At 35.0% G+C, this 15,947-nt stretch overlaps 1 protein-coding gene across 2 annotated transcripts in view; it reads right to left on the bottom strand.

The window, feature by feature from the left end:
• The window catches only part of piezo1 (piezo-type mechanosensitive ion channel component 1), a 100,839-nt gene that overhangs the window by 33,705 nt on the left and 51,187 nt on the right, over nt 1-15,947 (bottom strand). For both annotated transcript variants that reach the window (XM_058783477.1, XM_058783478.1), the window contains 4 exons: nt 15,319-15,361; nt 14,089-14,242; nt 2,907-3,105; nt 1,115-1,328 (listed from right to left, as the gene is read on the bottom strand). In XM_058783477.1, the coding sequence (XP_058639460.1) occupies nt 1,115-1,328; nt 2,907-3,105; nt 14,089-14,242; nt 15,319-15,361 (610 nt within the window). The remainder of the gene's footprint in view (nt 1-1,114; nt 1,329-2,906; nt 3,106-14,088; nt 14,243-15,318; nt 15,362-15,947) is intronic.

Here is a 15,947-nt window from a genome sequence, read left to right as displayed (position 1 = left end):
ATTTCAACATCATAATAAGAAATAAGATTGATAGAAATCATTCAATTTTAATTTATACTGTTATTATATTATGACGTGTTCAATTAAATTATGGTAAATTTCATATGTACATATTCATAAGCCTGTGTAAAAGTCATAGAATAAGTTTACCTTTCAGATGAATCTCTTTTACTGGTATTATACATAACCAAAATGTCATTGGTTGTTAAACAAAATGATCAAAACACAATTTTAATATATTGTTTTAACTCATTTAGTATTTTACATTGATGAGACTTTAAAAATTATATAAATATAAGAATTAGATATATAATAATCCTTTATGTTATGTAAAAGTTTTTGCCAAAGATAAATTTTGCATTTTGTGCTATGATAACTAAATTAGAAAGATGTGTTTATTTATTTTCCGTCAATAACATATTGGCTGATGCATCATCATTCTGTACATGCTAAACCTATATCTAAAGATGAATTTTTCAAGTAAATATTCTTAAGGGGGAATCTTCTCTCATCTTTCCAAATTGTTTGAAGAACATTAGAGAGCAATGTAATTCCAATGTCATATGAATGTGGCCATTTTAGAGTACCATGGTACAAAATCAAAGTACTAATGTAATGATAGTGAATGCCATCACTGTACCATAATACCGCCACAGTACTACCAAAAATGGTTACTGTGATTTTCCAAGTAGAACATATTCCTGGATCAGCATTCTTTTGTTGGTCCTGGAACAAGATTCCTGTCAAGAAAACAATGTCCTAACCTCAACCCTAACCATTAACTTGATGGTTCCAAACCCAGTCTTATGCTTAATCCTAACTCAAACCATACTGTTTGATAGCAATGTTGCCCTAGAACCAACATAAGATGTTGATCCAGGAAATGGTGCCAATGTTGTCCTACTTCTAAAAATCAAGGTAACCAGCTTCATTGGTTTACAGGAATGTTGTTCCAGAACAAATAAGGATGTTGAACTAGGTGCACATACTACTTCAACAAATCAGAACAATGTTCCAATAACAGCACAGTGAAAATGATGCCACAAAGTTACAGACATACTGAACGTACAGCACAGCGAATGTGAAGAGGATTGAGAGTAATGGACAACAATACCTGGCCCACAGGCCCGCTGGGGAGAACATGTCTTGTGCAAATGAGCTCTGATACAGGTAAAGACACACCAGGTGCCCTCCTGTGAAGAAAGCCACCATCACGCACAACGCATTAAATCCCAGATGGCTCATGGGAAAGTGGCAAGCCCACCATGTGCACACTCCAATAAAGAGAAGGAAGTAGAAGGCAGAGAACGCAGAGGGTAAAGTGATTCCTGGAAAGAGAAAGACATGAATTCAAATCCAATTCACATACACTTTAAAATTAGACCCGAAACATTCTCTGCACAAGAGCTTCTATCTTCAAAAGCTTCACCTAACAAGGTGCTCTGAAATGCATCAGAACATATTTCAGAATATAAAACTAGTTATTTTGCCACAAGAGCTGCATTAGCACAGTTTTATAAACATAACTTGTGTCCCAAATGACATGTTATAAGGAAAGCCACAATAGTTGACAATTACACAAACATTTCACAATTCTTTTTGAAGTGCACTTTTCGTTGAAATGTTTTATGTAAACACACTGCTCAGACTATGAAATGGCATATAATAATGAGTAAGCGGCTATGAGTAGTTTCCTCTTTTAGGTCAACTTGTGTAATGGCGAAGCAACAGTTGAGGATGTTAATCTGTCAGCGTGTTTATAGATAGCTACCTGAATAATAACACATCAAGTTTACTGGCACACACATTTGAAGGCAACAGTGCAATGAGACTCTGCACTTGCAAAATGCTTTTGTTTACTTGCAGAGATTATGTTTCTGGCCATCCCTCAAAAACAGTCTATGAGGAATCAGTTTCAGTCTGAAACCAGTTACATGTTTATGTCCACTGAAATATAATGACTGCATCCCATATCATTACTTCTACTACCCAATGAAATATTTGTTGGTGATGGAAAAGTACATCCCTTGGAAAAAAGCGTATGCCAACATTGGGACATTTTAACACAATCATCAAATTGCATCTACAAACCTCGGAACCTTTTTGTCACATGCTGTTTTCTATGTGCATGTAAGCATATTTATTGTCTTTAGTGCTGTCAAACGATTAATTGCGATTAATCGCATCCAAAATAAAAGTTTTTGTTTACATTATATATGTGTATTTATTATGTATATATAAATACAAACACATGCATGTATATATATTTAAGAAAAATATGTTGTTTATATATTAAATATATTTATATATAATATAAAATATAAGAATATAAATGTATTATTTAGAATTATTGCTACTGTGGGAGCCTCGAACTTACATTCAACGCTATGCGAGATAACAAGGAACATATCCACTATTACTATTCGGCATGCTATTTTCAAGATATTTTGGAAAGTTGTGATGCATATCATTTCTAAATAAATTAGAGAACAACTGCACACTCACTTAAGTCCATTTATTAACCAACGTTTCGGCTAGTAGCCTTTTTCAAGGTATGATAAGGCTACTAGCCGAAACGTTGGTTAATAAATGGGCTTAAGTGAGTGTGCAGTTGTTCTCTAATTTATTTATATATTTTTTCCTTCAACTTGCACCTCATAAGGTGTGCGTTTGCCTCGCTTTGCTTGCTCTATTGCATGTCATTTCTAAATCACACATACTATTTATAATAGATTGTATACAAAAGCTGTATTTCAGGTTTAAGACTGATACAGGTTCTTGTTCTCACAACTATTCTTGACATATGGACACAATTTGTACCTTTGATTTTGACGCTTCCATTTAATCTCACCATTATTTATTGTTTGCAATGTCCAACTTTATGTTAAACCCGCTGATTCTCTTACCAGCTAGCGCTAGTAGTGTGACAGCCAGGATGCGGCCCATGTTCCTGAGGAAGCGCTGTGCTGTGGCACGCAGACGTGCAGCTAACTGTGCCGCCCTGCTGCTTGAGTAAGGACTCTCCTCATCTTCTGTCTCACTACATGACAACATTCCCTCATCTTCTCCTCCTACATCATCATCATCATCTTCCGTTTCATCCTCCTAAAAAGAAGAGAACAAAGACATGAGAAAGACTTGATTGATGCTGGGATGAAAAAATAGACCACATAAGAATTACGTGTTTTTCTATTTCTATCAGTGTTCATTAATCTTTGAAAATGATCTAAGTTCTACTGAAAAGACATGTGATGTTGGTGAGCTTGTGTCCCAAACTTTAAAACCAAGACTATACCAGCCTTTGAAAGCACTGTAAAAGAGAAACTGGGAAATAGATACAGTAAGAGACAGAAACTGAGGGATGCGTTTAGAAAGTGATAAATGTGAACAAAACATCAAAAAGGTGAAGAAAGTTTTTGCAGGCATGTACTTGTAGGCACATGTCAGAGTGTGTTACTCTTGGCTGCTCAGAGTCATAGCCATCATATCTGGCCAGGCCTGCGGAGCCAGACAGGCATGTTTGCATCATGAGGTGTTTTTGGGCAAAAGCTGATACGCTGTTCAAACCAGTGACCTGGTGTAGTAAAAGACGTCTATAATACCTGAAGAGACAAAGGGTGTTTTCAGAACTGAACACAAAAAAATATATTTTGAAGAATGCTGGTAACCAAACAGCTAGCCATTGAGTGCATAGAAGTCAATGGCTACTGTCAATCAGCAACTGTTTGGTTACCAACATTCTTCAAAATATCTTCTTTTTCCCTTCAACAAAAGGAAGAAATTCATATATTGTAACAACCTGAGGGTAAGTAAATGATGACAAAAATTTAATTTTTTGGTGAACTATCCCTTTAAATCCCTGTTTTGAAACAAAGCAGATGATCTACAGTACATGTCTGAAAAGGTTAATTGTTTAAAATGTCATTTGGTACAACGTTGCATTTTCGTCCATGGTATGCTAGTCACATGCCAAAATGGTATGCTAGTCACATGCAAGTAAAAGTGTCCTCTCATTGGTCAAAGCACACATGTTTAGGTTCTGGGATTCCGCTCATATCGTCAATCTTCAAGATGGATTTACAAGTTAGCTCCATGGGCTTAATGTGGCTTTTTCTGTCATTACACACGCTTTAAAAAACATATGAGCCTTCATGCTATATATATATATATATATATATATATATACATATACATACACACATACATACACACACACACATACATACAGTCATGTGAAAAAGTTAGGTTACACCCTATTGAATTCCATGGTTTTCTGCATCAGGACATAAAAAAAAATATCTGGTCTTTGGCAGGTCTTAAATTTTGGAAAATAAAACCTCAGATGACAGAACAACAACACATGACATATTGCATCGTGTCATTATTTATTGAACAAAAATAAAGCCAAGATGGAAAAGCCATGTCTGACAAAGTTAGGACACCCTCACTGTTAACATAGGAATTAAGAGGGTAAGTAACAGTCAGGCACTGCTAATCAAATGCCTTTGATTAACTGATCATCAGCAAGTCTGAGCACCTCCATAAAAGCAGAAGTTTTGGCAGTTTGCTGGTCTGGAGCCTTCAGGTGTTTGTTAACACAATGCTAAGGAGGTAAGACATCAGCAATGATCTTAGAGAAGCAATTGTTGCTGCCATCAGTCTGGGAAGAGTACTACGGCCATTTGCAAACAATTTGAAGTCCATCAATCTACAGTGAGGAAGTTTATTCACAAGTGGAAGACATTCAAGACAGACACCAATCCTCCCAGGAGTGGACGCCCCAGCAAATTCACCCCAAGATCAGACCATGTAACGCTCAGAAGAATGGCAGACAAGCTAAGAACTTCACTGCAGACTCGACAGGCCTCAGTTAACATGTTAAATGATAGTTCATGACCGTACAATTAGAAAAATATAGGACAAGTATGGCATGTTTGGAAGGCTTGCCATAAGAAAGCCTCTTCTATCTGAAAAAAGCATGGCAGCAAGGTTTAGGTTTACAAAGTTGCATCTGAACAAACCGTAAGACTTCTAGAACAATGTCCTTTGATGAGACCAGAGTGGAGATTTTTGGCCATAATGCACAGCAGCACGTTTGGTGAAAACCTAAAAGAGCATATCAGCACAAACACCTCATAACAAATGTCACACATGCTGGTGGAGGGCTAATGATTTTGGGCTTGTTTTGAAGCCACGGGACCTGGGCACCTCACAGTCATTGAATCAACCATGAACTCCTCTGTATACCAAAGTATTCTAGAGTCTAATGTGAGGCCATCCGTCCAACAGCTAAAGTTGGGACCGTATTGGATCATGCAACAGGACAATGATCCCAAGCACAGCAGCAAATCTAAAACAGAACGGCTGAAAAGAAAAGAATCAAGGGGTTTCAATGGCCCAATCAAAGTCCAGACTTCATCCTGACTGAAATGCTGTGGCGAGAGCTGTGCATAAACTTGAATATAAACTGGAACAATGTTGTAAAGAAGAGTGGGCCAAAATTCCTCCAGAATGATGTGAGAGACTGATAAAGTCATACAGAAAATTATTACTTCAAGTTATTACTGCTAAAAGTGGATCTACATGCAACTGAATCATAGGGTGTCCTAACTTTGTCACACATGGTTTTCCATTTTGGCTTTATTTATTTAAAAAATAATAATAATAATAATGACACAGTGTGATATGTGTTGTTGTTCATCTGAGGTTTTATTTTCCAAATTTTATGACCTGCCAAGGACCAGATAATATTTTATTATGTCCTGATACAGAAAACCATGGAATTCAATAGGGTGTCCTAACTTTTCATATTACTATATATATATATATATATATATATATATATATATATATATATATATATATATATATATATATATATATATATATATATATATATATAGTAATTTTTGAAAATGCTGCAGACCCCGTTTTTAGATTAAAAACTCTTGGGTTGCATTTCACACACACAGTCAAACCAAAATTTATTCAGACACCAGATATAATTTTTGATATGTTTGGGTGCAGGACACTATAGATCATTTATGTAAGTGAGGATAGCAAAATAAAGTAAACTGTGACATTGTACCCAAAAATTCTTCATACAGAGAACTATTAGTAAAATTGATAAAAGATTTGGGACCAAAAATTATTCAGACACTTTGACCTGACCATGTTTTGCTTAAGTGTTTTTTCTTTAATTGCTAATGTGACCACAAACGAACAAAATTAAGAATTGCTTGGTAATTGGTTGACCTAAATTGGTATTATCTAATTGTGTACTTAAATTTAACAGCTGACAACTATTCAACCTAATTCATTACATAGCTTTCTATCAAAGTTATCTGACATTATCAAGATGAAGTTGTTCTGACACAGTTTAAAACTTGTTCTTGTCATATTTTATTACCATTTTCTAAACTATAGCGAATAAACTGTGATAATGTGAGAAATGTTGAAGGTGTCTGAATAAATTTTGGTTTGACTCTATATCTCCAACTATGTGTGTGAATATATACAGAATCTTTAAAGCACCTGTTTTGGAGAAGGGCAATTAAAAGACATTTCCCATCATGAATTAGGATACAGCTTGGTTATTTGGGTCAAATTGCTTTCTCACCACATCCGAACCATACCAGTGTTTGATTTCAATCAGACGAGGCCACCTCACTCGGGCAATATCAGACCGATTATGCCGCTCTGAACCACATTAACCAGTCAAACCTTGATCCCTTTGTTTGCATACCTTTAGCTTAAAAAAAGAGCAGCTTTCAAACTGGTGTTCTGGTACAATATCAGTTCCTCATTGCATCATTGAAAACTTTGGATTCTTTCACATATGTGAGATAAATTTTTAAACATCCACCTGTTCTTGCTGGCACATACACCTCTGCTAGAATAAACTTCTGAAATAAACTTTGAATCTTACAACAAAGCAAAGAAAGTTACTTATGTGTAAAAAACGAGTGTGTATTCAATCCATTACTGAACTGAAGGGATAAAATATGGTGCAACTGTATTAGAAGACACAAGGCTCACTATTACTGTGAGGGCATCAAAAATACATAAAGTAGAGCTTTAAGGTCTGTTCACTCCAAGGATGAGAACTATAGCTATAAACTTTTATTAAACATTCTAATTCTAAGAGAATAGTGGAGTCCACACCAAAACTATAACGATAACACAAAGGAATGATTTTGAGCTAATGAACAATAATAACATTGGCAGCCAATAAGAAACTTTAAAGAACTCTAATATTTAAAGCACTGCATAATTAGCGTATAATAAGCATGACATTATGGTCCATTGGCATGGATGCTAATATAGACATCATTACAGAGTACTGTAGTAATGAGTCCTGAAACCCAGAAACAGGTTATTACTTTCATTTGAGTGAGCTTTTGGTTTAGGTTAAGGTCAAGATGTCAAAGGTCTGGATGTTTTAACATTTTATTCTCTGGCATAAAATGCATCATAATTGTGATTTTTAAAATCTTGTGTCTTGAAAAAGGTGTTTGCTAACTGGGACAATTGAGGTTGTCGGAGACATTAAATATTATCATAGTGAAAAGGAAGACTCGTCAACTCACTAGTTCGCTTTTACATCCTCGTGTTTATAATTCCACTCTTGCAAACTATTTTAACTCAAACATTCTAACTTTCAGATTTTAAGGCTGTTTACACTAATGCGTTTTTGTTTGCTATAGTTACACCTGCTGTTTACGTTAAGGTCATTGCACACTGAGTCCGAAAATTTAGTCTGAAATTTTCGCACGTTAAAAAATAAATACGACCTCACTATGGGATCAGATTCCCGACAAAAGTATGCAGTCATGGATAAAAAAATAACAAGCGTGAAAACAAAATTTTAAAACGCAAGTAAAATTATATTGCACAAGATTTAATGCGTTATTAATTTTTTGATTTATGCTTATTATTTTTGCACAATATTATTTTTGCTTATTATTTGTGCACAAGATTTGCACAAGATTAATGCGTTATTAATTTTTTGATTTATGCTTATTATTTTTCAATCCGTGACCATTGTTTGCTATTCTGAAAACTTTGCTTCCAATTTTAAATCTTGTGCAATATATTTTAACTTGCGTTTTTAAATTTAGTTTTCACGCTTGTTATTTTTTTTATCCGTGACTGCAATACTTTTGTCGGGAATCTGATCCCATACCTCACATTATGTCAATCACGTTTACACACCGCCTCCAAAATTTTGGTCTGTCATAAAAAAAATTTGGATCGGGTTCGATTTTTTGCATTTTTCGCATCCGTGGCAAGCATTTTGAGAGGTGTTTTGACAGTTCAGAGCCATCGTACAAGCGAACACCAAAATCCAGAATGGCGATTGTAAATTTGTTCTTCCTTGCACCCTGAGTTCACAAAAATTGGTGGTCTTTTTAATATGTGGCTCTAGTATCACTAGCAAAGCATCAAACTGAGCCACTGACATGCTGAAGTAAACTTTGAATCATGACAATCCCGCTGCTTCTTAATAAGGAGGGGGAACTATCAGTCCTCTCTATATCTCAGGATCGGATGGACCATTCTTTTTTTAAGAAGCGAGAAGACAACAAAATCATCCTCGCTGCTTGTTTTACGGATTAATTCATACGCATCGGACTCAGTGTGCAAGGTTTCTGTGCGTGACAAATTTTTAGGATAACAAATATGAAGAAACGCATACACAGTCCGAAAATTTCGGACTCAGTGTGCAGAGACCTCTCTTGCATTCTTGACCCTCGAAAACTCAGATTTTCGAAAGCGCTGTAGACCCAGTTTTAGATGAAAAACTCTGGGGTTGCGTTTCAGTGTAAACGGAACAAAACTTTTGAAAACAATGGCGTGGCTGCCCACATTTGCTCTGCGTATCCTTGACGACCGTGTAAACATAACATCATGGTCGTTCTGAATGGTCATGTGACATGTGTTTTCAGTTGTGTAGTGTGAACGGAGATCGTTTCTGAAACGCAGTCTAACTACAGTATACATTTTCACTTGTATTTGAAAAGTTGTTCATTTTAAGATTATCTTGCAATAAACTTGCCAGAATCATAAACTATTGTCGGTCACAGAGCTTATTTTCGGCAATAACATAAAAGTCAATGGAAAAATCCTATAAACTAGAGTAATGTTAACTTCAGGATTGGCTTACAAAATTAAATTATCCCTTCAGCATTCTATAGTTAACATTCTTGGTGTGAAGGAGACTTTATAACTCTTGAAATGGTTTTTAATGGGGATAGTCCAACTTACATACATACATACATACATACATACATATTCAATAACTCTTGATTTTTCCAGTGCATTTCCAGAGCCTCAACCAGACTGTTCTAATGGATATTGAAGTGGCAAAAGTTTTGAGAAAGTTGCATGAAGTCAGCCAATCAGATTTGAGCTTGCCATATTGGTCAGACTTTCCGTGGGTGAGATTACAAATCTGGCCACAAGACTGACCATAAACACTTAGGACCAGACGTTATGCCAAATGTCAAAAATCTCACTGTGCAGGACTAACTTTGTTTTCCTTCTTAGTTAATTTGCTCCTTCTGTGTTAGACTCCTTCAAGGACACAGGAAGGTTGGATTTTTCTAGTCTTTTCAGCTCAGCGCATTATCAGTGTTCAGCATTGTCCAGGTCCTCCCTCATTCCACAGCCTTATGTGACTCTATTAACACCCTCTCCAACACTAAACATAGAGCCGCAATAAAGCATCAGCTGCCTTCTGGATGGATCCATGTAACGAATCTTCGGGCCAATCTAAACCTTAATTAGTGAACAGGCTATACACTCTCAGAAAGAAATGTGCAGCACCAGCCCAGCACCTGAACAACAGACCGAACAGAAGAATTTATTTTAATTGACTGACAGCAATAATTACAACGAAAAACTAAAAACCATGCCAGAAGACCAAAAAAACAAACAAAACAAAAACAAAAAAACAGCAGACCAACTAAATCAAGCAGTTTTGTACCTTGGATATCTTTTTAAAATATCAAAATTTCAATGCCATGAACCTTGTACACATTGTCAGTGACTAGCTTGTCCTCTAGTGTGCTCATTGTAGCAGCCTGGGAAGCTGTAAACAAAACACAGTTTCCTGATGGAAAAATGCCGGAAGTTGTGTGGTGTTTGGCGTTATGAGAATGCCTGTTAGATGGCATATTTCCTGTTTAGAAAGTTGTTTTTAACAATAATCTATAATAAATAGATTCAATACTAATTTTAGATAAATGTTTTGAACTAACAAACACCTAACAAAAAAATTTTTTTTCAGAACAATCTATGCATTGAAAATCTATTGCTGCCTTTCATTTTTTGCTACTTTGGTTTGTATCTTATAGAGATTCACACCACTTTTTTTTAGAAAGACAGCTTGACTATAGTTTAACGATATGTGACCCTGGACCACAAAACCAGTCTTAAGTCGCTGGGTTATATTTGTAGCAATAGCCAAATATACATTGGGTCAAAATTATCAATTTTTCTTTTATGCCAAAAATCATTAGGATATTAAGTAAAGATCATGTTCCATGAAGATATTTTGTCAATTTCCTACCGTAAATATATTCAAACTTAATTTTTGATTAGTAATATGCATTGCTAAGAACTTAATTTGGACAACTTTAAAGGCAATTTTCTCAGTATTTAGTTTTTTTTGCACCCTCAGATTTTCAAATAGTTGTATCATCTCGGCCAAATATTAAACCATACATCAATGGAAAGCTTATTTATATAAATTTCAGATGATGTATAAATCTCAATTTCGAAAAATTGACACTTATGACTGTTTTTGTGGTCCAGGGTCACATATTACATTATAGATTGTAGCTTGGCAAGTTATCTTTCAAAGTTAGCATTGACATAGCTGGCATAAACAAGCATTAACAGTCCAACTGGGTAGGATTTTGAGGGTAGGAAAGTGTCAGATAGAGGTCGGCTTTGGAGGAATATGGAAATAATATTTATATAAGCATTATAATGTTGAAATGGTTTCAATTGTTAGATTCCAGCAAAGCAGACACGCATGCATGGTTTAGCATTTTGAGCCTCTATTGCTAATTGATCTTATAAAGATCCTATTTTTCTATGCTGACACATAGCGAGCCAGCCTGCCAGCCAGTGTTTGTTGATGTTGTTGCCTTGGCAACAGCAACAGGAAGTTGTCAGACTCTAGGCCGCTGTACAGTGCTGGAATGGTGCAAAGAGTCAAATGGGGAAAAAAAGCAAAAATCTCATAAAACATCACAGGGTGGAGATCGAAGAGAAGCCAAAACTTTCAGTATATGAAAAATATTTAAAGAGGATCAAACATTTGATTAAACTTTCCCATGTCATAAATTGTTAAAAATAAGTTTTATTATTACTATTTTCTACTTAAATATATTTCAAGCATTGAAGTTCAAGCTTTCAGCTAAAAATGTTTTGAGTTTCTTCATTTTGGTTTGAAATGAGAAGCACTGTATCTGCTAATAGTTTTATTCTTTCTGAAACCAACAACTAAACATATTTTCTGTACATTCCTAAAATATGTTGAAGCACTATTTACACGACTAGTCTTTTTGAAGCTGCATTCACATCGATTAGCAAATAAGATTAGCCTATAATACAAACTACAAGATTTTTTGAATAAAATGTACGTGGTGCTACCTGTGCAAAACGATAGGGTGTTGTGAGTGGTTACTGGGTTGGTTACCCAGTATCAGGTGTTTACTTGCTGTGTGTAGATATTGCTATGTGGTTGCTAAGGTGTTTTTTGCTGCTTACTGGCCTAAATCAAAAGAGCCCATCTACAAGTTTCTATGATCTTATTTTCTCCAGACATAGCTTGGGTCTATGTTTTGTTTTTTGTTTTTTTTCTCATTATTATTTTATTATTGTCCACCAAAAAATAAATACATAAATAAAATAAAAATATCCCTTTGCCAATCTCACTTACAAAAGTAATAGCTCAGATTCTGGTCAAATTAGTGAGACTATAAGAGCAATAACCACAGTGATGCCGGATAATGTTTCTGCTTCCGTTTCACCTTTTTGTTCTTTTTAACTCTTGTTGAGTTACCATCATGATACCATGCAAAACAAAACTGTTTTGATCTTAGCTGCCAATGTGACCTTGTGGTCAGGGCTACAGGCTTTGACAGCATATTTTTTTTAAATAATGATTTTGCCATACTGTTTCACACACACTCTCACACACAAAATTCCCTAAATATGCTTTTTAGGGACATTCCATAGACATAATTATTTTTATACTGTGAATAAAACTATAAGTTCTATCCCCTAACCCTTCCCCTAAACAAAACCCTCAAAGAAAACTTTATGAGTAAAAACATAATTTGGAAAAATGTCCCTAGGTCACACACACAGACACATAAACTGCTGCTCAAAAGTTTGGGATCAGTAAGATTTTTAATGTTTTTTAAGGGAGTCTCTTCTGCTCATCAAGGCTGTTTTTATTTAATCAAAAATACAGAAAAAACAAAACAAAAACAGTAATATTGTGAAATCTTATTGCAATTTCTAATATTGGTTTCCTATTTTAATATACTGTAAAATAAAATTTATTTCTGTGATGCAGCGCTGAATTTTCAGCATCATGATGAATACAAAGTTAAAAAGAGCAGCATTTGTTCAATTCAGAAATCTTTTCTAACAACATAAGTCTTTACTATGACATTTATTCATTTAACACATCCCTCCTGAATAAGTTTTAATTTCTTAAAAAAAAAAAAAAAAAAAGAAAGAAAAAATTACAGACCGCAAACTTTTGAATAGCATTGTATATTGTAATATGAAGCAGCACAATGGTTTCCAGCATTGATAATAAATCAGTATATTAGAATGATTTCTGAAGGATCATGTGACACTGAAGACCGAAGCAATGATGCTGAAAATTCAGTTTTGATCACAGGAAGAAATTATATTTTAAAGTATATTAAAATAGAAAACTATTATTTTAAATTGCAATAATATTTCACAAAATAACATCTTTTTTTCTGAATTTTTGATCAAATAGATACAGCCTTGATGAGCAGAAGAAACCTCTTTAAAAAACATAAAAAATCTTACTGATCCCAAACTTTTGAGCTGCAGTGTACACATACACTTGCATTACAAAGTTTTTTCATTTTATTCATTTGCAGTCCAAAGTAAAACTTTTTGGGCCATAAACTTTTGTGGACACACAGTCAAAATAAGTGACCACATATATACCTAAGATATAACTATATGGCACTTAGGGCTTGTCAGCATTAGTCTTGCAAGGCATTTTTATGTAACGTCTGGAGGATATAACGCACACTTAGACAGGAAGGTTCCATCTGACCAACTTATAAAATGAGCAACCACATTTTTACATGACCTAAATAGACAGGTAATTTGCAAATCGATGATACCACAATAATATGGTAGCATGGTGCATGTACACTTTGTGGTCACAATTTACCTGCATCTAAAACTACTAAGTACAGATTATTTTACGGATGTAAGACTCAGCAATAAGGCAGAACATGCAGTTGATCCTGAGGATATCTCATTTGCTTGCCAAAGCTTCAGTAAATAAAAAATAAAACATTAATACAAATAAATAAATAAAAATATATTAATTAATTAAAAAAGGAAAAGAAAAGCAGTAATATAAAATTCCAAAAAATTGATGTGCCATTGCCATTTGTGCAATATTAAGCCTGGTTTATGTGTCCAAACATTTTTGGGACCATTGTATCATATAATTTTTTTGAAGACCAAGAACCTTGTTATATTATGAACCTAAACTTTTCAAAAATTAGAAAAAAAGTTTTGCCTCTAAAGTGCTCATTGTATCAATCGGGATGCATGCAAACAAATATTTGCCTCCCAGCAGAATGATAAAATCCCTGACTCACACAATTTATATAGCAGCCAGCCAGTGAAATAGCAGTCTTTGGATTACATCAGCACTAGTCACTGCTGCAGGCCAAGGGTGGGCTGTGTGAGGCTCAGACTAAACCAGCATTACTCACCAGTGTCTCATAATAAGCTGCTCAAACATAACAATAGATCAACAGTAGGCCCGGTCTATGCTCAGCTCACCTCCTGGAGAAGTGTAGACATGTGAGGTATGGATCCCTCCTCTCTCTTCTTCAACAGACGGTTACACAGTATCAGGGTAATCAGAGAGATGATGAAGATCCCAAGGTCTGGCGTCAGAAGCCACACCATGCTCCAAGGATCTTCCAGCGGAAGCCTGCAGGAGCAACCACAAACTCAGCGGTTAAATGCTATATCTGAGCAATACGGTGTCACACAGATCAGAAAATGTAGCCTTTCAGCCTTTTCATGGAGAAGAGGAGAGAAGAGAAGAGAAGAGAAGAGAAGAGAAGAGAAGAGAAGAGAAGAGAAGAGAAGAGAAGAGAAGAGAAGAGAAGAGAAGAGAAGAGAAGAGAAGAGAAGAGAAGAGAAGAGAAGAGAAGAGAAGAGAAGAGAAGAGAAGAGAAGAGAAGAGAAGAGAAGAGAAGAGAAGAGAAGAGAAGAGAAGAGGGCTCGAAAAGGCCTATTTCTAGCCTTTTATCTAGAAATAAAATAAGAAGTAATACAATACAATACAATGAAATAAAATATATAAAATAAATATGAAAAATAAAATATCGAAATAAATAAATACGTATCAAAAATAAAATACATCAAAATAAAATAAAAACATGAAACATAAAACAAGTTCATGAATATTTTACAGAATAGGGCTTGAAATTGTAGCCTTTCATCTGAAAATAAAATAAAAATAAGCTACCACATAGCATATCTCAACTGCTTCATTTCTTGTATTTTCGCGAAAACGTAAACCGTAAAATGTTATCGCCCAGCTCTAATCTGCTAAATCTGACAATAAGCCATACTGACAGTAAAATATTATAATAATTCAAATCATGTGTTTTCTGTAAAGCTGCTTTGAAAAAAAAAAAAAAAAATTATATATATATACTGTATATATATATATATATATATATATATATATATATATATATATATATATATATATATATATATATATATATATATATATATATATATATATATATAATTACATTCATAAATATTGGATATCACAAGTTCAGGAATTTTTGTAATATGGTGAAAATCGGGCGATAACATGGCTGCATGAAAAAATGTTTTATCATGTTAAATAAGTTTTTGGTAATAAGACAACTGCCTTAAATGGCCTTAATGTTTCCTCGCTGGTTTGAACTTTGTGATCTAGCTCTGATCAGTTTCAAATAGTTTCGATTTCAACATGATGCCTCATTCTCTGCATTCTCTACATACCTGGACACTCCAACATGTCTTGATAGAGTCTCCCATGAGCTGCCTACAGAGAGAGCAAGAGAGAGGTTTGTATACTGAGGATAAAATGAATCATAGTACTGGACATTGTCAAGTAGGCCATAAAGGCAAGCCAACCGCAAGTGCTTTTGCAAAGCTACCGAAACATTTCCATCAGCCACTGAACTCTCCTTTGGCAGAGTCAGCCAAAGGCTACAAGCCCTTGAAGTCTTTGTAGTCAGCCTGGCGACTCCTTAAAGATGCGTGGGACTCAGGAATGATACATCGTGCATTGGTCTTTCTGGGCAATTTGGGAAAGGAAGGCAAACACAACGTCCAAACCTCAAATAAGAGCGGCTAATGACTGAGGCTTCTCAAATGGATTGCAGTACTTACGTATTTAATCCTTTTCGTCCCGTGTGAGACATAAGGCTGCTACATACTGTATCATGTAATTTGTGATTTTGACAAGTTGAACACGGCAAGAATAATCACGGTCACCTGTGAATGTCCTGTTGGAAAATTCAGCTTAATCTGGTAGCCGTGTTTTGGAGCATAGCTGGCTTCTTAGTAGCTGGCTTCTTGTTGGTAAATTGGATTAACTTATTGAAACAAGAACCTTAGTGAATGCT

The sequence above is a fragment of the Onychostoma macrolepis genome, chromosome 07, assembly GCF_012432095.1.
Source record: "Onychostoma macrolepis isolate SWU-2019 chromosome 07, ASM1243209v1, whole genome shotgun sequence".
Taxonomy (NCBI): domain Eukaryota; kingdom Metazoa; phylum Chordata; class Actinopteri; order Cypriniformes; family Cyprinidae; genus Onychostoma; species Onychostoma macrolepis.
This window is presented reverse-complemented; position numbering and strand designations above follow the sequence as displayed.